At 39.9% G+C, this 23,613-nt stretch overlaps 1 protein-coding gene across 4 annotated transcripts in view; it reads left to right on the forward strand.

Moving 5' to 3' along the window:
• The window catches only part of FBXW11 (F-box and WD repeat domain containing 11), a 131,076-nt gene extending 108,257 nt beyond the window's left edge, over positions 1 to 22,819 (forward strand). For 3 of the 4 annotated variants that reach the window (XM_082835678.1, XM_082835680.1, XM_082835681.1), the window contains 8 exons: positions 680 to 817; positions 5,441 to 5,559; positions 7,426 to 7,675; positions 10,601 to 10,719; positions 12,465 to 12,575; positions 13,411 to 13,489; positions 14,545 to 14,730; positions 20,355 to 22,819. In XM_082835678.1, the coding sequence (XP_082691804.1) occupies positions 680 to 817; positions 5,441 to 5,559; positions 7,426 to 7,675; positions 10,601 to 10,719; positions 12,465 to 12,575; positions 13,411 to 13,489; positions 14,545 to 14,706 (978 nt within the window). In that variant the 3' untranslated portion in view covers positions 14,707 to 14,730; positions 20,355 to 22,819. Of the gene's footprint in view, positions 1 to 679; positions 818 to 5,440; positions 5,560 to 7,425; positions 7,676 to 10,600; positions 10,720 to 12,464; positions 12,576 to 13,410; positions 13,490 to 14,544; positions 14,731 to 15,222; positions 15,281 to 20,354 lie in introns of those variants that run through there. The other variant, XM_082835679.1, reaches the window with a different exon arrangement.
• Positions 22,820 to 23,613: the final 794 nt, after the last annotated feature.

A 23,613-nucleotide genomic window follows, 5' to 3' on the forward strand; every position in this document is an offset into this window, starting at 1 on the left:
ATTGCAGTTGCATCCTTTGAAAGCATTATGCTTCCTGTCAGTCTTTTCATCCCCATGCCTGGCACAGTCAGTACCTGGAATATACTAACATCTCAGTAAGTGTTGTACAAATGATGAAAGAATGAGAATCCAGGGCTGAAATGTGCCATTCTTATTCCAAAGGGGCTTCAGTCTGGTAGAAGATTAAAAATGGATAATAAAATTCTTGCTATAGTAGTTGGCATGTAGTAGTTGTCAATATCGTTTCTCAATGATCAGGACAATCAGTGCTGTGGATGGATACACAGATTGTTAGTATATGCTTAATGTTAGTGGTGGTCTTCTGCCAGATATTTTAACTGGCATTAGAGAGTGACCCAATGAGTTACTATTTATTTGTATGTTTTGGGTGCAAATGGCATTCTTTAAACGTATTGAATTCTGTCTAGGCCATTTTTTTCAAACCCAACCCAAACTCATTGGAAATCCTGTGACAGTTGCCAGATGGGCAGGGAACATTTGAGGAAAAATATTGTTGGGCTAATGTCTTACTTGGAAAAGAGTGTGATTCCTATCCACAGACAGTTATGCAAACCAAGATGGAGTATCAGTGGTATGCTGTTTCTGGAACCCCAAAGTCTGAACCCTAATAGAATAGTTGATTCACAAAAACTCATCTGTTGCCTCCTTTTTCCCTTAGACTATAGAATCTAACTGGCGGTGTGGACGACACAACTTGCAGAGGATTCAGTGCCGCTCTGAAAATAGTAAAGGTGTCTACTGTTTACAGTATGATGATGAAAAAATTATCAGTGGCCTTCGAGATAATTCTATTAAGGTGAATGACTGCATTTTGTATGTATTATTTTTAGAATTGTGGTTACATGTTAGACATTAGAGGTAACAATCTCTCCATTTCCTCCTGATTGGTTTTTATCTGTTCCACTCAATCTTGGCAGCTGTCTGCGTGGTTCTAAAGAACTAGAGCCAGAGCGTTTCCCTCTACTAACACTGGACCCTTGGATTTTCTCGCTTCTTACCCTTCTCTAAGCACATTCACTTTCTGTATTCCGTATTTAGGTGCAAGTAGAAAATATTTCAGTATCCACAGGGCTCTTGATTTCTTGGCTAGCTGGTAAAAGTGTTGCTGACTTGCATATAAATGAAAATCATTACCTTTTATGGTTTCTGTGAAAGGCTCAATTGATAACACAAAAGAATGATCGAGCAATTTATATTGTTTTTATTTACTTTTCAATAGTAGATAAACTGGATCATTTCTCTGTGTTTAATGTTTAATGGCTCTAATAGATTTTGTTTCACATTGTAGCTTATTTTCTCATATTTAAGAAAACATTGTGGGATAATTTTACTTTTAGTTATAATTTACATGCACTCTTTTTGGTATAAAGTTCCGTGAGTTTTGACAAGCACAAAGAATTGTGCAACCACAACAATTATTATCAAGATCCAGAACAGTTCCGTCATCCGCCAGATTCCTTTGTCCTGCTGCTTTGCGTTTACCCATTTTTCCCCGGGGTCCTGACAACCACTGATGTTTTTTTCTGTCCCTATAATTTTGCCTTTTCAAGAATGTCCTGTAAATGGACTCACACAGTATGTAGCCTTTTGAGTCTGACTTTTTATGCTTAGCATTGTGCATTAGAGATTCTTCTACATTGTTGCACATAACGATAGTTAGTTCCTTTTTATTGGTGAGTAACATTCTGCTTTATGGTTACACCACAGTGTGTTTATCCATTTACCTATTGAAGGACATTCGTGTTTACAGTTTTTCACAATTATGAATAAGGACACTGTAAACATATGCATGCACGTTTTTGCGAGAACGTAAGTTTTCAGTTCACTTGGATAAAAACCTAGGAGTGGGATTGCTAACTGATATGGTAAGTGTACGTTTTACCTGTGAAGAAATGGCCAAGCTGTATTTTCAACTGGCTATACCATTTTACATTCCCATCAGCGATGTATGAGAATTCCTTTTGTTCTGCATCCTGGTCAGCCCTTGGTAGTCTCAGGGTTTTGTTTTGTTTTGTTTTGTTTTGTTTTGTTTGGATATTAGCCATTTGAATAGGTATGTAGACATATCTCATTTTGGTGTAAAGTTACATTTCTCCAGTGATCAGTGATAATGAGCATCTTTTCACATGCTTATTTGCCATCTGTATATTCATTGGTGAAGTTTCTATTCAGATCTTTTGTACAATTTTAAAATGGGTTCTCTGTTTTCATATTATTGGGTTTTGAGAGCTCTTTATATATTATGGATACAAGTCCTTTTTTAGTTATGTTTTGCAAATATTTTCTTCCATTCTGTGACTTGTCTTTTCACTTTCTCAATGATATCTTAAGTAGAGCAGAAGATTTTAATTTGTCTAGTCTAGTTTGCCAGTGTTTTCTTTTATGCCTCATACTTTTGATGTCATATCTAAGAGTTCTTTCACTGAGCTTTTTGAATCTGTAAATTTGTGTCTTTCACCAAATTTCAGAAGTTTGGGCCATTATTTATTCAATTTTGTTTCTGCACCAATTTCTTTCTCCTCTCCTTCTGAGACTCTAATTACACAAGTATTAGATCTTTTGATATTGTCTTACTTTTTCCCAATCTTTTTTCCCTCTCTTTTCTGGGTAATCTCTCTTAGCCTGTCTTCAAATTGACTGAATCTTTCATCTGTATTCTGCTATTTTCCCCCATTGAGTGAATTTTAAGATTTCAGATATTATATTTTATAGTTTCTGTTTCTCTACTGAGAACTTCTCTCTTTTCATTCATATCAAATGTGTTTATCTTTACTTCATGGAGTATAGTTACAACAACTGCTTTGAAGTCTTTGACCATGACAACATTTGGGTAATCTCTAGCTTGTCATGTGTTGATTGTCTGTTCCCCTGAGAATTGGTCACTTTTCTTGGCTTTTGAATGTCAAGTAATTTTGGATTGTATCTTGTACATTATGGATGTTGTATCGTAAAGTCTATGGATCCTGTTATAATCCTCTGGAGAATATGTGTGAGTGAGTATTTTTTTAAGCAGGTGGTCAGCCTAGTTAGGGGGGTTGGTTCTAATCTCTTTTCTGCTTTTTGCCATGCTACTTTGGATCTGTCTTGGGCTTGCACTACTCAGAGTTTAGTCTGAGACTTCAGTGGTAGTTTAAATATCAGGGCGCTTTTTCCGGCCTTTGATGTGTTGGCTTAGTCTGTCCTGTGCATGCACTGCTTAAGGGCAAGCCCAAGTCATGTGTTGTGTGGGTTCTCATATACAATTAGGGAAGCCTTTTTCTTTTTTCCAGCTCTTTCCTGTTTTGGATTTCCCTAAGTCTCTTCAGCCCACAAGGATCCTTTCTTCATTTTCCTTTGGCCAGAAAAATGGGGTTTCTCTTAGAATTTTAGTTACCTGTTCCACTGCTCTGCAGTACATCTCCATGACTGGGCTTGTCCTTTGGATCAAAGCCGTTTGAGAAAAGAGAAAAAGAAAATAGGGTCTTTCGCACATTCTTTGGTCCCCAAGGATTCCTTTTTCAGCCTTTCTGTCCAGAAAGACTCGTTTCTCAGATTGTAGCTGCCTGTGCTGCTGTTTCACTGTGCAGTTCCTTGATCTGGACCTGCCTTTGGGTCAAGACCACAAAAGAAGGAAATGAGAAAACAGAAAGAATGGTAAACTCACCCCATGTGGATCCTGTCTCCAGACTTTTACCCCTTGCTACAATGTATTCAATACAATACTTGCTTTCTCCTGGCTGCCCTTCCCCTCACAGTTTTCAGAGTCCTCAGCTAGTTGTTTTTGTATTTTGTCTAGAGTTTTTAGTTACAGTCAACTGGGAAGATAGGTTGTAGTGGGCTTTCTCCCCTTGGCCTTGTTTTCTATATTCTTTTACTTTGGGTGAGTTAAAAGGTATTTTTGCTTGTGTGTTTTTTGTTTTATAAAATAGTGGAATTTCAATAATTCCAATAACTGGGGCAAAAAATCACTGAATTATAGAATATAAAGAAACTGTTTTGTTGGTTTCCTATATGTATTATAGTGTTTCCCAAAAGGTATTCTGTGGATGTGAATCCAAAGGATATTGCTTTGAAGAGTAATTCCCTTCAAAGAAATTTAGAAAACACTGCATGCTGTATCCCTTTCTTAGAAATTTACAGGTTACAGTAGCATATAAAGGCTCTGAGAAGACATACAGTAGAGACACCCAGAGTTTTCCAACTTTGAAAACATACTTGACCACAGAGCTCTATTTTTATGTAATACTTATTGATAGTCCTCACCTGTGGCCACAAATATGCTCTTGAAAGTGTTATTATTTAATTTTGGCAGTTCTCCTTTAAGGAGTAGGTAAGAATGGTTTATAATGACCTTGTCAAAGCATGGGCTGGCCATGGGCTTGCATTTCACTTACGCTGGATGTTTCCAAAGAATTCTCTTAATAGAGGCATACCCATGCCTAAATTAGGCCTACACTTGATTTATAAGACACGGAACAATGGAGCAAAAATACGCTTTAGAGAGCTCATCTAGACCAATGGTTGGAAACCTTCTGTACTTCATTCTGCTTCAGTCCTTGATCAGCTCACACTTTCAAAATAGCTGTGGTTCTATTAGGTCAGAAATTAGAAGCAAGCCTTACTATTATAGAAGGACACTTAACTGTCTGTAGTGCTTGTAATATCTTGGCCATTTGTGGTAAACTTTAGGGACACTGCAAATTATGATAGTACTTTTACAAGGGAAGAAATAGTTCCGTAGACTCTATTTTTAACAAAACAGTCTTTGAAAAAAATCACGTTCCATCCCCCCATTATTTTGGGACATTATTGAAAACTTGGAAAACACTGGAAAGATCAAAAGAGAGGAGAAAAACGGCATTCAGAGTACAAAGCCAAGTATCAACACTTTACTTCCTTTTAATCTTTTTTTTTAAATATACATAATGTTTATGTCACTATAGAGATGACTTTTATTCTGTTTTTTTTAAAAAGTAACTATAATAAAGCAGTGTGTTTTCTCATTAAAAACTCTTCATAATTTACTTTGAAGTTATTCTGAGATGCTGAACATTTTTCATTTTTAAACTTTCATAAACAAATGTAATGGGTTAAGGGGTATGCATTTTTAAAAGCTCTTAATAGATACTGTCACTTTGTTTTCCAGAGGGTGAGCCAACTCTTTTCACAGAGTTTATTTAAAAATTCTCTTTATAAAGCTGTTAAGTATAATGGGCACAGTAGTTATGGGGACAAAGTAAACAAAGTAGTATACCTATTCTGGATGTTATTCAGTATTGTCTCTTCTTCCCCTCTTGTCATTTACCACCTGTTTGATGTTTACTGCTCTTATTTACTGTAACACAGCTTTGTTTTGTTTTATGATTCAGAAAATAAGGTATGATAAAAACATTGATCAGAATGTGATATACTAAATTACTGTTTGTGTTTGTCTCAATAGATCTGGGATAAAACCAGCTTGGAATGTTTGAAAGTGTTAACGGGACACACTGGCTCTGTCCTTTGTCTCCAGTATGATGAACGTGTCATTGTGACTGGCTCTTCTGACTCTACAGTGAGGTGAGTGATTGGATTTCACTGGCCTGAACTTCTGTACCTTCCACAAGGAGACAGATTCACCTCCTCTTCTGCGATAAAGTACACACATGCTCTGTATATGTTTTTGTATGCTATATTTCAAAACCATTTGTGGTGTAGGTACATTTGAACAAAGTAGGCAGGAAAGCTAACTTTTGTTAAGTAGGTCCTATTCCCATTACCATACATTCTAGAGATGGCAACATGCCTTCCTGTAAAAGCACAGTACCTGACAGTATCAGGGTCGCTTTCTCCTGGGAGACCACGCTCCAGAGGAGAGAGGAAGGAAGCAGGTGTTCTAGGAGTGTGGTGGACAGTAAACTACAAGTACCAGAAGAAATCAGAAGCAGAGATTTGCAGCACTTTTTGAGGGACACAAATAATGTGCCCGATATTTTGTATAATGTTATTCTATTGAATTCTCACATCAGCCTTTCTAAAGTAAGTAGTATCTTCTTTTTTATAGATGTAGTATTGGGAAGTGGAGGCCAGAGAGGCGAATAATTTACTCAGTCACATAGTTAGTTAATTTCGAGCCTTGAATTTATAGCACTCAAGACTATCTTGATATTATGTAGCTTTTCCAGTGATGGAGACACTAGTTTTCAGATGCCACCCCAGGGGCAGAGTGATGAAGATGGAAGTGGCAGTGTTCTACAGTAGAAGGGAAGCAGTGACTGCTGGTTGGGAGTTGAGAGTAGAAAGGAAACATTATTGGGATCTACTCCTAAACCACTGGGACAAGGATGTTTTTCCATACCAGATGGCTTTGGATTTTGCTGTAGTGATGCGTTCACCAGAGCCTAGAGATAATACAGTAAAGCTTCAGCTGGACTGCTGGTAGCCTGAGGAAGGCATGTCATGGGGAGGAAAGGAAATGCCTCTTCTAGAGTGAGTCAGAGATTTGAAGAGGATTGCTTTACAGGCACACCTAAGAGATTTAAATAGTCACCAGCATGCCTAGTATCCTTTCCCTGTCTCAGTGCTTCCAGGCTGCTGCTTCCACGATAGGTCATGTCTCGGCCTTAGAAGCCTGAGACTCTCTTCGTCTGCTCTGCACGAACTTGTCCCCTTAGGAGATTGGGGTTACAGAAAAGCTATGATGTGAAAGGGCTGCCCCTAAGAAGCCTGTATCTCAAGGGTGAAGCAATTGGAGACATGTGCTTTGTCCATAAAGCGGTTGGGTAGATAGATGGGTGTGGTGATTGATGAGACCCACAGCCTCCAGTTTGCAGTGGATAAATAATAGACTCAAAACTTGTCAGAGGTCAAAAACAACCTTAAGCTTGGAACCCAGCCACCAAGCCATCTTCTTTCTGTCATCTCAAACTCACTGCAAAGCCCACTTCCTTGCATCATTTTTTGCCATCAGCACAAGGCTGCAAACACCATCCCTGAATACCTGGGCAGGAGTCAGAATTGGCCTTCTTTTTTTTTTTGCGGTACGCGGGCCTCTCACTGTTGTGGCCTCTCCCGTTGCGGAGCACAGGCTCCAGACGCGCGCAGGCTCAGCGGCCATGGCTCACGGGCCCAGCCGCTCCGTGGCATGTGGGATCTTCCCGGACCAGGGCACGAACCCGTGTCCCCTGCATTGGCAGGCGAACTCTCGACTACTGCGCCACCAGGGAAGCCCTGGCCTTCTTTTTTGAAACCATCTTACCATTTCTTCACAAATAGAAAAATTGCTTCTGGGGGCTCCTTTTAAGCATGGTGTCAGGTCCCAGTCACCAGATACACGTGAAGTCCACTCCTCCCCAGCCTACTACTAAAAATGGGCCCAGAGCACAGACACAGGAATCTTTTCCTGGTTGTCTTGATAATTAAGCATTGTGCTTTTCTGTTCCCTAGAGTCTGGGATGTGAACACGGGTGAAGTTCTGAACACGTTGATCCACCACAACGAGGCTGTACTGCACTTACGCTTCAGCAATGGACTGATGGTGACCTGTTCCAAGGACCGCTCCATCGCAGTGTGGGACATGGCTTCTGCCACTGATATCACTTTACGCCGTGTCCTGGTTGGCCACCGTGCTGCTGTCAATGTAGTAGACTTTGACGATAAGTACATCGTGTCTGCCTCTGGGGACAGGACCATCAAAGTAAGTGTGTCTGCAGTCATAACTCTGCTTGTTGCCATCCCTTTTAGAACACAGAGAAAGCAGAGGTGGCTTATACCAACCTCGCATCTGGCAAGATCTTTATTCTCCTCTACTTGTGCTTATGAGACCTCAAGGCATGCTCATTCTTTATGCTTCTTAAGTCGTAGGCAAGGTCGTAGAAAAGGGTCATGGGGTCCGGACCGAGAGCAGTCCTCTATTTCATGAAAGGACATTGTTGATAACCTTTTTAAAGGGAAGAGAACTAACCTATGGGACATGTACCATGTGTCAGAAGCTTCCCATTACTGCCTCATTCCACCCTCCCAGCACTCTGCTGAGCCACATTTTACAGATGTGGCACAGAGGACTGTGCTGGAGGCCACATTAGCTAGTTAGTGGCAGAGTTCAGATCTGATTTATTCACCTAATCTTGAGAGCCTGCCACGCCATAGACCCTGGGCTGGATGCTAGAGATATGATGATGAACAGGACATGTCCCTGCCTCCAAGGAGCTCAACGTGTGGTGTGAGGCAGACGTGTGACAAGCACTTGTAGTCTAGGGTGATCCATCGGGTATGGTAAATGCAGTGCTGGTTCCAATGTACATGTTAACTTATTAAAATTTTAGCTTTCCTTATATTTTTATAACAGCCTTACTGAGATATAATTCACATACCATAAGATTCATCATTTGAAAGCATACCATTCAGTGGTTTCGTATATTCACAGTGTTGTATGGTCATCACTAGTTTCAGAACATCTTTATCACCCTCTGAAAAAACCTCATACCCATTAGCAGTCAACCCCTGTTCTCTACCCCCAGTCCCTGGCAGTCAGTAATCTTCTTTCTCTGGATTTGCCTATTTGAGACTTTTCAGATAAATGTTATCATATACATGTGGCCTTTTGTGTCTGGCTTCTTTCACTTAGTGTAGTGTTTTCAAGGGTCATCCATGTACTCTGTAGCATGAATCAGACTTCATTCCTTCTGATGACTAGAAAAATTCTGTGTGTGGATGCACCACATTTTGTTTATCCGTTCGTCAGTTCACGGACATTTTGATTGTTTGCACATTCTATCTCTTATATATAATGCTGCCATAAATATTTGTGTACAGATGTTTGCGTGTACATATACTTTTAATTCTCTTGGGACGGTAACTCTGTGTTGAACATCTTCAGGAACTGCCAAACTGTTTTCCAAAATGGCTTCACCATTTAACAATCTCACCAGCAGTGTATGGGCTCAGAAACCTTCCTTTTATGACCCGTACTGGCCAGCATGCTAGTATCTAGCCCCACAGATCACAGACTAGATAGCATCAGACTTTTAGATTGGATAGAGTCTGGAAGCTGAAAAACTAGGATTTTTGGCACCTCACCAGTCAGTCACACCAATTTGTACGAGACCAGTGCCTGGAAGTCAAGAGGGTTTGGGCCTTTGTACAAAACAGATGTTGGGGCTTCCCTGGTGGCGCAGTGGTTGAGGGTCCGCCTGCCGATTCAGGGGACACGGGTTCGTGCCCCGGTCCAGGAGGATCCTGCATGCCGCGGAGCGGCTGGGCCCATGGGCTGTGGCCGCTGGGCCTGCGCGTCCGGAGCCTGTGCTCTGCAACGGGAGAGGCCACAGCAGTGGGAGGCCCGCGTACCGCAAAAAAAAAAAAAAAACAGATGTTGCATAATATCAGCCCAGATATTTCTCCATATCCTTGCCAGCCCTTGTTAGTTGTGTGTGTGTGTGTGTGTGTGTGTGTGTGTGTGTGTGTGTGTGTGTGTGTGTGTGTGTGTGTGTGTGTGTGTTTATTATAGCCATCCTGGTAGGTATTTAGTGGTGTCTCTGCAGTTTTTCTTTCGATTTCCCTATTGACCAGTGATGTTGAGCATCATGTGCTTATTGGCCATTTTTATAACTTCTTTGAAGAGACATCTACTTAAATCTTTTGCTCTTTTCAAACCTTCGATTATTTGTCTCTTTATTATTTAGTTGCAAAAGTTCTTTACGTGTTCTGGTTACAAGTCCCTTATCAGATAAATGATTTGCAAATATTTTCTTCCTGTGGGTTGTCTTTTCACTTTCTTGATGGTGTCCTTTGAAACACAAATAGTTTTAACTTTGTTGAAGTCAAGTTCATCAATTTTTTTTGTTACTTGTGCTTTTATTATCATATCTAAGAAACAGTTGCCTAATACAAGGTCACAAAGATTTACTCTTATGTTTTCTTCTGAGAGTTACAGTTTCAGCTGCTACATTTAGATCATTGATCCATGTTGAATTAAATTTTTGTATACAGTGTGACACAGGGATCCAACTTCATCCTTTTGCCTCTGGATATCTGGTTGTCCCATTCAACTACAAATGCAGCTAATAAAATAATTCAGGGAACATTGGTTACTTTGTGTCTCCTTATTTGGCTGGTATTAAGTGTGTCTATGGACATCTGAGTCTTGCAGACAGCTTCACAAAAGAGGGGTTATTTATTCCACATACATAATATTAGGAGTGATGTGTCAAAACAAATGGAGCTATTCGAGAAACTATGCTGGAAGAGAAGAGGATGCAAAAGGTGAAGCCCTTTCACGTCAGTTACATTGGGTTTGACGTGTCACCCGGCCTAAAAACATAAGATCTGGCCCAGACCCTTCTCTCTAGGCAAATGAATGTCTGAACCATCCAGGAGATGTTCTCTTTGTGAAGATCTCAAGGTTTGGAGACTTCACAAATTCCCTCTGTATTTCATTCCAGTTTTATCACTCAGCAGCTAAGGAAATGTTATGCTATCCAATCTGTTCCCCAACCTCCCCAGTATATTTCATAATCAAGTATTGTGGTCATTCTTAGAAGTTCTGATTTTTTTTTTTTAAAGGTACATTGTGCAAGGGCTTTTCTGCATTTATTCTTAAATCTATTGCTAATTTGTTGTACAGGTCTGGAGCACGAGCACCTGTGAATTTGTTCGTACTCTGAATGGGCACAAACGAGGCATTGCCTGTCTCCAGTACAGGGATCGGCTGGTTGTTAGTGGATCATCGGATAATACCATAAGGTGGGTAGAAGTTGGTGTGGTGACAGAGTGGGCTCATTTTTGCCATAGTGTTGACTTATCTCCAGTCCTGATGCTCAAAAGACTCAGTTTTGGGGGCTGCTTCAGATAAGAAAACTTTAGGTAACTTTTATTTATCTCTCTGGTTCTGCATACTAAAGTGGGTAAATTGTGTATGCCCTGGGTATTCTTCCAAGATTCCCCCAGTGCACAAGGTTTTATAACCTCAACTCCACCCAAGATCACTTAATACCATAGTGCCTCAGAACAGAGGATGCTCCAGCCTGATGCTCTCCTTTCCCTTACCAGTGAGCCCCTGCCTCTCTCCCTAACAGAGGGCAGTGTACTTTATTTCTCTCTCCCAACACTGTCATCAATTCCTGTTTGGTCATTTATCTTATCTCCCTTTTTTCTTCCCAACACTCATTGTCCTTGCTTTCTAATAAATATGAATGTCTTTAAACACTTTTTATCTTATTAAGAACTTCCCTTAAATATCTATTTAATTACCCCGAGTCATTTTTCCAACTGTCCCAACATATTCTAGTAGCTTTTTTATAATCAAATTGCCTGTTTGGGCAAAATAAGGATTGGGTTCAAGATTATTTTTTTAGAAAAAGAAAGAAAGAATGCAAACACAACGTAACTTTAATTGCCAAAAGTTTTCTTTATCATTTTAAGTTTTAAGGTATCATAAAAGTCAGTTGAGAACTTGAATCTTGGTTCTGTTGCATTCTTTATGCTTGGTATTACTTAATATTTCAGCAATAAACAATTCTTAACTTCCTCATTGGAACCTCCGAGCTTCTACAAAATAATAATGTGTACTGCTGAGTAGTTTATGGAAGAGAACCACTTTGGAGTTATAGTGGCAGTGTTCTCTTCACAGTAGATTAGAGAAGCCATCATCACTGACACTGATGAGAACATTTGCTGAGGATAGAATATTCATTGGATTTATGATAGGTACTAGTGGGGAGGCTAAGAAAATGTCATTATAGAATTAATTTGCTAACTTTGTTTTGTACATGTTAGTTTGCTGTGGTTTCTTTTTACAAATAATGTAGTTAAATCAGTGATAATTTTTTAAAAATCTCTTTCCAGAATTGTTACATAAATCACATACAGAGAAAAAGGCTGATGGTAGTCACTGGGTTTATATTTCTAAGACACTGCATATGCCTAATGAGAGGCTCCCACTCTGACCTTGTAATACTGTATCTAGGAAGGGGAATCCCTAAGCCTCATCAGGAGAGGGAGACCATTGTGCTGGTCCACCAGTTCTAACCTTGGTGGCGGAAGCCTAACCCCCTGGGCTGTATTTATTATCTTCCCCACACCAACATCCTTTTTCTTCTTTACGGCCTGCAATCCCTGTCTCCCCCCCAGAATTCTTCCTAGACCATTTGGCTACTTGGTTTCATCAACTCAGACATCAAGAGCATGCCTACAAACTAAATGTAATTGAAATTTCTTTGTTGGTATTATTTAAATAATAACAACATGCATGTGATTTTTAAAAGTTTCAAACTATGTAAAAGGAAATAAAATGAAAAGTAAGCCTTTCTTCCAAGTTAGTTCTTAAAAAACACATGAATGGTACAAAGGTACACACATATCTTCACATGTGTATAATGTGAACTGGGAGTGAGATAGAAATAAAGATTCCCAGGGTAGGGAAGATCACGTATGGATAGTTTGAATCATGTGTAGGAAGTTGATTCACAGAAATCTGTTTTTCATTCAAGACTGTGGGATATTGAATGTGGCGCCTGTTTAAGAGTCCTAGAGGGACATGAAGAATTGGTCCGATGCATCCGGTTTGATAACAAGAGGATTGTCAGTGGGGCCTATGATGGGTACGTGTTTCAAATTCTCAAATGCGTGACCATAACTATATGAAGAGGAAAAATAAGTACTTCATATTAAGCAGCTGTGTATGTGCTAGGTCCCATGCTAGGTATTTCTTATGTAATGGTGGATGGCAGGATCAAGTGGGGACACTGAGACCCAGAAGGATGAATTAATAAGCTTATGCTTTTAACCATTATTGTAAACTCAGGGACTAGCTAGTTCCTTGTCCCAGCACTAAATTAATCCAGGCTTTTTTTTTTTTTTTTTTTTGGTGAGTTCAATGATAAATTTCTTTTCCCCTTTTGGTGAATTGAACACATCCTCTTTAAAAAGCCTCATGACTTTTAAAATGAGCAAATGGCAACCGTAAACCTTTCAAGATGACCTTATATATACTTCACAGATGGGTTAGTTGGTCTGTTCATACTCCTATTATTAACTTTCAGCATTTGCTTAGTTTGGAGAAAGGTATCCTTGGAATTTCACAGAGAGCCCTAGCTTCTGTCAGCAGCACCTACTCAGCCCTAGAGAGCTTCCTGATTAATGAATTTGGTGACATAGATTATCAAGTCAGGAATTGAATTTAGATAATGTGAAGTTGTTTTCTTGTCTCCCTTCAAACAATATTTCTTCACAATTTCAGCAATTCTGAGAATGTGTAGGTCCTTATTTTTTCCAAATCAAGTGTAATTGGTTTAAATACCTTGTCAAAACATCAGCAGGTTCCCCATTAGCTTTTAAAATAGGCAGTTCGAATGCACTCCTTTCTATCGAGGGAATGCTTGACAATATATAAAATGTTGACTTTTCCACTAATTGTGATTTCATTTTCCTTTCTAGGAAAATCAAAGTTTGGGACTTGCAGGCTGCTCTCGACCCCCGAGCCCCAGCAAGCACGTTGTGTCTGCGCACACTGGTGGTATGTGATCTGTTGAAAGGGAAGTGCTTCCCTGTGCTGGCGGTTGGCCACCTGCAGATAGACCTCCCTGAGCCTATCACTGGAAAGCTTCTGTACCTCACAGCATGCCTTCTGAGAAATGCGCTGTTCTGTTAATTTTGTTTATTAGTCAAAATCAGAGAATATTTGACATTCATATTTCTGTGAGCTCTTTTATAAAGAGTATTAACACAACTTAAAATATGAAAGCAGGCTTCCTCATTTGTAGGTGGACTGGTTTCCTCCTAGAACATAAAGTATTTCCTGTCTGCAAGTTTGGGAGATTTCCTAATATGGGTGTCTGTGGTTGTGCTGTGTTTTATAACTCAGCACATTTTTGTACTATTATGGTGGACTTTCCCCTCAATCTGTATTCTACGGATTATTGCTTGGCATATAGGAATACTTTATTTTTATATATTAATCTTGTTTTACCAACTTTGCCAAGCTCATTATTTCTAGCAGTCTGTTTACTTTTGTATTTTTGAGGAGACAGTTGTTTGAAAATATTGATAGAGTTTTCTTATTTTCAGTAGTTTTACCTTCTATTTTTTCTCTCCTTTCATTGACTAGAAGAACATGCAGAACTTGAGTCAGGGCCATTCTTGTTTTCTTCTTGATTTTAATAGGAAGACTTCTGGTATTTCACCATTAATTTTGATGTTAGCTGTGGTTTGAGATAGATATGCTTGGTGGTGTTAAAAACACTATTCTTCTGGTCCTAGTTTTTACAGTGTATCAAGAATGGGTATTAAATATTGTTGCTTACCTTCTTAAGACCCTTTGTAAGATGATCACATAGTTTTTCTTCTTTGACATATTAATGGGCCAGGATCTAGGACACAAAGTTAAATTAAAGAAAAAGCCTAGAAGGGAAGGCAGAATCTGTATTCCTAGGGAGAAGGACACAGCTCAATAAAGTTATTTAGGAAGCCTGGATAAGGAGCTGTATTTTCAGCCTGTGCCAGCTCCCTGGTAGTGAGATAGGAGGGATTGTAAAGATTTCGTTTTATTCATAAAGCTGTTATGTTTCACAGGAACATTCTGGACGTGTGTTTCGGCTACAGTTTGATGAATTTCAGATCATCAGCAGCTCCCATGATGACACAATTTTGATTTGGGATTTCTTAAATGTGCCTCCCAGTGCCCAGAATGAGACCCGTTCTCCCTCCAGAACATACACTTACATCTCCAGATAACAGTCTGCACTTTACCTGTTTCAGGTGAGTACTTCCCCCACTTTTAATTTTGCTGATTGAATTCACCTTCCCTTTGGGGAAATTTTATGGTTTGGGTTCCTTTCTCAGTAATAGGAACATTAGATGCATCAACTTTGCAGAGTTCTAGCATAAGGCTAGATCTTTATGGTCACATCAAAATAAGATATAAATCGGAATCCTGCTTATTGTGGGTTTTCATATTGGTAGACACCACGGTTCCTGTTTTTTAAAACTTTTCCCAGGTCATACCAATTTAGTGCCAGTAAAGTCCTCCAAATTCTGTTTTGCGGTGCAAGGATCTCCTTTTTCTCTTTCTTTCCTGTCTTTCAGTTCTATCTTTTATTTTTTTAAAAATCACCATCAGGCAAACACTTAAAACTACCTCCCCTCCCCACCCCCCCATTACAATCCACCCACCACCACCATTCCCTAGGGTAGGAATCAAAGAAGAGTGTTTGTTGAGAGAGCCCCTAAAACTCGTTCTTCATCCATTAGACACAACAGGTACCCTGGAAGCCAAGTCCTTTGCTCCGGTAACAGGAAGACTTAGGGCCATAATATCATTGATGATGGCATGTTTTGATTACCAAGGGTGTCCAGGTAGAGGATGAGAAGCCTTACTTGGCAGTGTCCTTGGGACTGATGACCATGTTCATCTGGAGCAGTATTCCCAACTCTTGAGAATTTTGCGAGGGGGCCTGTGAATTCTGTGCACATTAAACTTTGTAGATTGAATAAATAATGTTTGTGCATATTTGTACTGTCATGTATATATGTATGTAAAGACTGTGTTAATAAAATTCATATTTATGTAAAAACATTACTTAATGCTTAGTAGCTTTTTGTCATTGTATATTTTCCTGTTCATTGAATATTTTCCTGTTCATTGAATATTAAAAATGTAAAGAAAGTCCATGTGTAGAATCGTGAAATTTTTGGGGTGAAAAGATAGGGAATCACTGCTTTCTAGATCACTAAGTTGACATCTTTTCAGATACTCCTTATTTCTGCTCCAGGAAGTTTATCTTATTCAGGGTCGGCAGGCTACAGCTGGAGGCCAAATTTGACCCACTGCCTTATTTTTTTTTATCCTTACCATAGCAATCTAAGAATAGTTTTTTACACTTTTAAATACTTTGAAACAATTAAAAGAAGAATATTATTTTAGAACATGTGAAAATTATATAAAATTCAAATTCCAGTGCCCATAAGTAGTTTTATTGGAGCACAGCCACAGCTCATCTGTTTATGTATTGTCTGTGGCTGGTTTCGTGCTTCAGTGGCAGAGCTGAGTAGTTGCAAAAGAGACTGTGTGGCCTAAAATACGTACAATCTGGCCCATTAAGAAGAAGCATGCGGACCTCTGGTCTTGCCCCTGTTCCATCTATTAGTGATAAACCAAGGATCTGCATCAGGAATGGCAAATGCATTGTTTCTTCATGCCAACTCAGTTTGATCCGTAGTGACTGGCTGGTGTACTGCCTTTGGAAGGATGATGGGACCCCACGTGGACCCAGAAGGCCTGAGTGCCTCGATGGCTTGGCTGTGCCTCCCTGGCTGTAGGATCTGAGCCACAGTAGTGACCTGTAAGCCACATACATAGTTGCCGTTCCTGGTCTCAACTGTGTTCATACTGGCTCTTGTGACAGTGGCCATCTCCCTTGCTGCTTTCTCTCTGGATAGATTCTTCACAAGTCAGTTGAGAAATTCACATGGCAGAATTTTTACGTTTATTGGATTATAGGAAATTACAGAGGAAGAAGGCAAGGATCTCTTTTTTGGGGGGTGGGGTGGCGCTGCATTTGATCTTCGTCGCGGTGCGCGGGCTTCTCACTGCGGTGGCTTCTCTTGTTGCGGAGCACGGGCTCTAGGCGCGTGGGCTTCAGTAGTTGTGGCTCGTGGGCTCTAGAGCGCAGGCTCAGCAGTTGTGGCGCACGGGCTTAGTTGCTCCGCAGCCTGTGGGATCCTCCCGGACCAGGGCTCAGACCCGCGTCCCCTGCATCGACAGGCGGATTCGTAACCACCGCGCCACCAGGGAAGCCCGGCAAGGATTTTTTGAGTGATTGCTCTTCCCCGCCTCAACCTCCCTTCGCCCCAAACCACGTGCCACGGAGCAGCTGGGCCTGTGCGCCACGGCTGCTGGGCTTGCACTCTGGGGCCCGCGAGCTGCGGCTGCTGGGCCTGCGTACCACAACTACTGAACCCTGTGCACCTGGAGCCTGTGCTCCGCAGCAGGAGAGGCCACCGTAGTGAGGGGCCCCCGCTCACTGCAGCTGGAGGGAGCCCACGTGCAGCAATGGAGACCCAACGCAGCCCAAAATTTTTTAAATAAAATATAAAAAAATAAATAGCTACGTGTAGCTAGTGACTACCGTGTTTGGACCAGCATCGTTGTAAGAGTTTTATATGCTTAGGTTTTACATTTAGGTCTTTGATCCGTTTAGAATTAATTTTGTGAACGGTGTTTTTTATACAGCCTTCTAGTTGTTCCAGCTCTTTTGGGTTAAAAGACTGTCCTCCTCCCATCGAATTGTTATAGCACTCTGTCAAAAACTCAATTGACCACTTGCTTGTTATACTTTTTCTGGCCTCTATTCTGTTCTGTGATCTATGGCTATCCTTTTGCCAATACCACGCTGTGTAATAAGTCAGTTTTAAAAAAAATTGTTTTGACTCTTCTAGGTCCTCTTGGTTTTCATACTCATTTTTGAATGAAATCGTCAAATTCTATGAAGATTATGGGATTATGATCAGGACTGCATTGACTCTAAAGGTCACCTTGGGGAGAATTTCCATCTTTAACAAATGCTGAGTCTTCTAATCCATAAGCCCAGTATAGCTCTTTACTATTTAGGTCTTCTTCAGTTTCTCTTCAGCAGTGTTTTGCAGTTTTTAGTGTAGAAGTCTTGCACACCTTTTGTTAAGTTTATTCTGTTCTTAATTTTTTATTTTCTGAGCTGTACATTCTCTCTGCATTGCCTTGACTATATCCCGATGCTTCTGCTTTTATTTTCCCACATAGATAAATAGATAAAATAGAACACAGACAACTACAAATGTGGCTGAGCTTCTGGAATGGATAGGGTCAGGGGAGTAGGTATATCATACAACAACTTAAGTATACCTCTTTTGTAGTTTGGATATGTGTTTGTGTCTTTCCACTGTTAAAGAAGCACATGATAAAATCTAAGACATCTGTAGTATGTTTTCTCCCCCTCTGGCGAATTTGATAGATGAATTATAGAACATAGTAAACTTTCACAAATTGGACAACTTTTATATACTACTTTAAAATGCCGTGAAATTAGATTCCTTTGATTGAGAGATGAAATGATCACCAATGCCGTTTCTCTCATTGGCTGTGGTGGAAAGGAAACTGTAGTGTTACTTCTTCCAGGCCCTCCTCTCGCCCCCTTTTTGGGAAACTAAGAACAACTGCCTTGTTATGATCCACAATTATAAATCAGTGGAAAAATCTTATCTGCTTTTTAAGCAGCACAAGCAATGAAACCTCAAATGTGTTTGTCTCTTCAAAGTGAATTACTTTTGACAACCTTGGCAGTCAACTTTATAGATTTTATTGCTCTTTTCCAAATTCTTTTCATTTATTGTAACATGAAAAAAATTATTACCATGTGATGCTGTAAAATTTATGCATAATAAGAAACACTACCCTAATGATGATTTAACCTTGCAGTAAAATATTTACCCCTAAAATATAAGGTAGGAGTATTTCTATGTCGAGAAATTTAGCAATAGATTTTTCTGCTGAGTCATTTTTTTTAAAAAAAATTACTAACTCCCAAGAGCTATGTATACAGTAGCTCTCTTTTTTATTATGAGACAATATTAGGAAATTAGTAAAAAGTAGATAACTCCTCTTCTTGGTTCACCATTATTAACTCCTTTGTATGTAGCCTTTCAGGCTTTTAAAAATTATGTTTGATAACTGTGCTTTTTTTTTTCTTTATTGTGAAATTGTTGCCTGTCAGTAATGTCACTATTTGTCTAAATTATTGTTCCTAATGGCAAAATCATATTTGATTGTTTGGATATGCACCTGTTATATTTATATCCCCCCCCAGCTTTTAATTATTATAAAACACATTGCCATGATTCTTTCAGCTTAATCTTTGCCCAACCTTTTATTACCTTTGGATAGAATTCTAGAAATGTCTGCAGTGTCTAGGTTGAAAGCTATGATGTTTAAAGAGGTTTGATACTTAAGAGTTGTGTTACCCTCCAGAAGAGTTACATCAGTTGACATTCCCACCAGCAGCGTTTGAGAGTGCTGACTTCTTATCTCTGGGTGTTAATATTTTTAAAATAATTCAAATACTCTTACATATCCTTCATGGGAAAACAGTGGCAGATGAAATTGTGAATCTGTCTTGCGTTCGTTTGGAAGCTTATTAGGATTCTTGTGAAATTCGGATTTTGTGGAAATTAACAACCTTTTAGGAAAATTGCCTTTAAAAAATATATACAAGGTTTAAAAGCAAAACAAAACCAAACAACCACCCCCACCCCTACCCCCTTTCTTTTTCTCTCTTTTTGGCCATAGAATTTTAGACCTAAAGGTGACTTAGATCTTCCAGGCCAATGGTTTAGTGCAGTGTTTGGAAAGGGTTGTAACTTATTAGTGGTTGTGAAATCATTTTAATGGATTTTGACTTTGGGTAAAATTTAGGACATAAAATGTCAGCCTGCGTTGTCCATAGTAATGATTAGTGTTGGAATGTTAGAATGTTCTGCGTAGGGGTATGTGTGTGTATTTACATACACGGATGAATGTAGAGACTGTGATTAAAATGTGTTCCTGACTCAAGGTCATGGTCAGAAAAATATAGAACATTCCGTTGTCTTCCCCTCTACATTGTGTTGTCCTTTCATAAATGATATATTTCAAAAAGAAGTAATTTCTGACTGTTGGCATTCTGTTTAGAAGGAGTACTCTGTTTACTAGCTTTTACATATTTTTGTTTCACAGTGATAGATGAAGATTCTGGGTCGGTCATGAGAGAGGTCCTGGTGGCCTCTGGATGGCGTAAATTTAAGATTATGCTAAATATAAAATCTAACATTAAGCATATTTTGTTACATGCATAACTTTTAGCAGCATGAAAGATGATAGGTTATAGGGTCAGTCATCTATTAGAATCCCCTCTCTGGCACTTAACGGCTAATGCTTGCTTTTTTTTTTTTTTTTCTGGAAGCATAGTTGATTTACAATGTTGTGTTAATTTCTGCTGTACAGCAAACTGACTCAGTAATACACACATAAATACATTCTTTTTTATAGTCTTTTCCATTATGGTTTATCCCAGGATATAATGGCTAATGCTTTAAACCAAATAATGTTTCTGAGCCTCAGTTCTCTTATTTGTAAAGTAGGTATAATAGTTTCTACCTTATAAAGTTCTTGAGAGGTTTAAATAAACCTGATACCTGGTATGTAGTATGCGCAAAACAACTTGCAACTTCTATTTTGATGCTGATTATTTAAAAATCAGTGTTATGTGTGCGCAAGTACATACATGTCTGTGTGGATGTGGATGGGCTGTGGTGTATATCTCCATGTCTAACCAGAATATCCATCCATACTCCCTTTGTTTTTGTTTTTTCAGGGTTTCCTAGTCTTGAACTACTGGCTACATGGCTACCAAATGCCTAAGGGAGTTCTTCACAGCTGAGTTATGAAGCTGGAATTGGTTCTAGACGCTGGGTAGATGCAAAGCAGCCTAACTCTTCAAGTACCGACATTTCTCACCTCCGATTCCGGCCTCTACTTTGAGAAGGATACCTTAGCTTCACCGACTTTCAGTAGTACAGAAGCCCATTTCCTCCCCCCATCAGTGAAAAGAAATCTATCGCTTCAAATGTAAATTGTTCATATAAAAGGAACGTACAGTCTGTTTTACAGAAGTAAATCGACCGTCAAGAGAAGACTTGGCCTCTAATTTATATTGCTTTGCACTTTGGTCTGATACTAAGAAACAGCATTCTTCGGTGAAACTTTGGGTGCCAAACACCTACCCAGAATGTCCAGGGCTTTCCTTTTCAGAAGTTAGCGTTCTCCTTTTGACCGTCCAAGTCATTATGAATTGTGACTTGTATTAGGAACATGTTGGACAATGGAAACATTTCTCTGGGTTGTTTTAGTAATATTTTTTGGATTATACTTCCTTTCTGTACCAATTTCTTTTAATTTAAAGAACTGTAAGCCAGGTTATATTATCTCCCAACAGGTAATATAGCTCTTTTCTTTTATTAACTGTTCTCTGTACCCGCAACCATCTCCTGATATTTGGTAGAGTAACACCTTTACATGTGTGCTTGCCTCCTAATTTAAAATACTGTATCCGCATGTAGATATAATGTACATAACAGTTTAACCTCAAGGTTGCTCGAGTCAGGGCCCCCGTGCCTGAGACACTAATGCAGAGTGTGTTCGCCCTTAGCCGTGGGCTGGACTCAAGAACCCGCTACCAGGGTTGATGTGGATTACCTAGAACCCTTCCTGCAGTATTCATACGGTGTTCTTATTTTGTCATTGTCATTGTCATTGTGCGTGTGGTGTGTGTGTGTGTTTTAACGGGAATCTTGTTTTAAGATGTAATTTCTAAAGTTTAACACAAAATGTTTTATTTGTTGTGCAGTATATACAGTAGAGAGGTACCTTAAATACTTTTGTTGTTCTTTTCCTCATCAGTACTCCTTAAGTACCCGTGGTCACTTCCCATAGCATTCATTTGACTCCACCGTCACAGGTCACACTCTGTGTGTTAGTAACCCTGGGAAGGGAGGAGCGAGAAGGCCCCCGCTGACTGGCTCTCCCGGCTCTGGCATTCGTGCGTCCTGCCCTTGTCAGGTGGTAGCAGGGCCCACTTGTGTGTTGGAGCCCAGGACCCACGTCAGGCTGGATCAAGGGCCCATCTTGAGTGGAAGGGTCCTCCCAGGTGGTGTGAAGCCTCAGGCTCATGGTCCCATCCCTGTCATCTCTGGTGTCGCCTGCTTGCCGGGTGGCCCCGGCAAGCTCTCCTGGCTCCCGCGCGTTCCGCAGCCCGAATGTGTGAATGGCACCATCATGCTGACGTGCGTGGAAAGGACTTTGGCATCTGGTTGGCACTCCTTTTCCCTTGTTCAGTATTAGGTTTTGATTTGCCCCTTGCCATTGTTTCCAAAGATCAAGGAATGTTGCTAACGTTTTAAAGGACCAATGAGAACTTCCTGTAACTAAACCTCTTCCCGTGGAAGCACACTCTCCCACTGAGGGGAAGGTGCCTGGGCTCTGTTTTGTCCTTTACATTGAGAATGGTGTGGGAATCAATGTGTGTGTCTGTGGTTGTTTATTGGGTTGGTTTGCTTTTTTGTTTTCCTTTGTCCTTTTTAAAAAATACATCCTTCCCTCCTACATGTTAGTAAATTAATTTCTGGTTTTGAAAAGTTGAGTCTCAAAGTGTTAAAAAAAAGAAATCTCCGTTCAGCGGGTGGATGTTGTAACCCTGACAGCGGTTGTGAAAGTGACTTAACTTTGACCACTCTTACCTTACAGCTTTAATATCAGATTGGTTAGGAGAGCCCAGGGGGCAGGGCAGGGAGGGGCAGGGGAGGAGGCAATTCTTCTGAACGAATGGACTTTCTGTGGTTGTCTCTGCATGTTTAATATAGAAATTCTGGTTCCTTGGGAGATCATGGCCTTTGAATATGCACACAACCTTTGAATTGTGCCTACTAAATTATAGCAGGGGACTTTGGCACCCGAGGAATTCTGACTTTCTGGGATTATAGTAGTAATTCCCAGCTGTACTCTGGACTTTATTTTGCTAACCATAATTGAGAAACTGTAAATTACTGCTATATTAATGTTTTAAAGCACTGGGATAGTCTGATTCTAACTTGTAATTAATTATGTTTGCCAATAACTGTTTGAAATAAATTTGTGTCTGAACAGCTATTGAAACTGTTAAATTGTACAGATATTATTCACGACAGCTTTGTACTGTGGAATGTGCTTAATAAAAAACAAAAAGTTTGACCTTTGTCCAATAAATTGCTAAGTAATGTCAATAAATCAAGTATGAGTATTATGCAGTACACCTGATCTGGCTTCATGCAATTGTTACTTCAGCTACTAATTCAAAGCCAATACTCTTAATAAAGTGTTGCAATACTCTGATGTTCTGTTAAGAAATTTTTAAAAAAAAAACTGTTAACGTGCTGTCAGTATATCAGTGACATACAATTAAAGTTTGTAGATTGAAAAAATCATCTGCTCTGTACAGTGAGGTTGAAGACAAAGTACTTTTTTTGGTGTGGGAGAACTGGTATGAGATAATGCCAGTCCATGCCCTGGGGCTGGTTCAGAACTCCTCCCCAGCAAATCTGCTTTCCACAAGTGCTTAATTGCCTCGCAAGTTACTACGAAAATGGTCCCTTAAACGTGCCAGATGGCTCTGGGTGGGAGTAGATCCTCTGATTCTTGAAGGGGTGGGGGGGGGGGCAGTGTGAGAAGTGCAGCTGCAGCCCTCTCCCCCTTACACATCGGACATGAAATTGTTGTCTTTCCTTTTGGCAGATTGACACATCACTGGTTGAGGACCAGAGCAGAAGGAAATACAGTATCTGCAGGATTCTGCTCAGGAGGCCTGCACAGTAGCAGAGTTTTCCTGATAACTAGATTCCGCCAGCCCTTAGCCGAATTGGTAATGTAGACTTTTGAGATGAAATTAGAGTAATTCTATACAGTTTTGCCCCCACTCATTTTTCTTGTAAAAAAAATGTTTTAGAAATAGCTAGTATGCATACGGTTAAGAAAACCAATTTACAAGCCATAAAAGATAGTGTACAAAGTGGTTCTCCCTTTCACTCTTGACCCTCCGTCCT

The sequence above is a fragment of the Leucopleurus acutus genome (assembly GCF_964270905.1).
Source record: "Leucopleurus acutus genome assembly, chromosome: 3".
Lineage (NCBI taxonomy): Eukaryota > Metazoa > Chordata > Mammalia > Artiodactyla > Delphinidae > Leucopleurus > Leucopleurus acutus.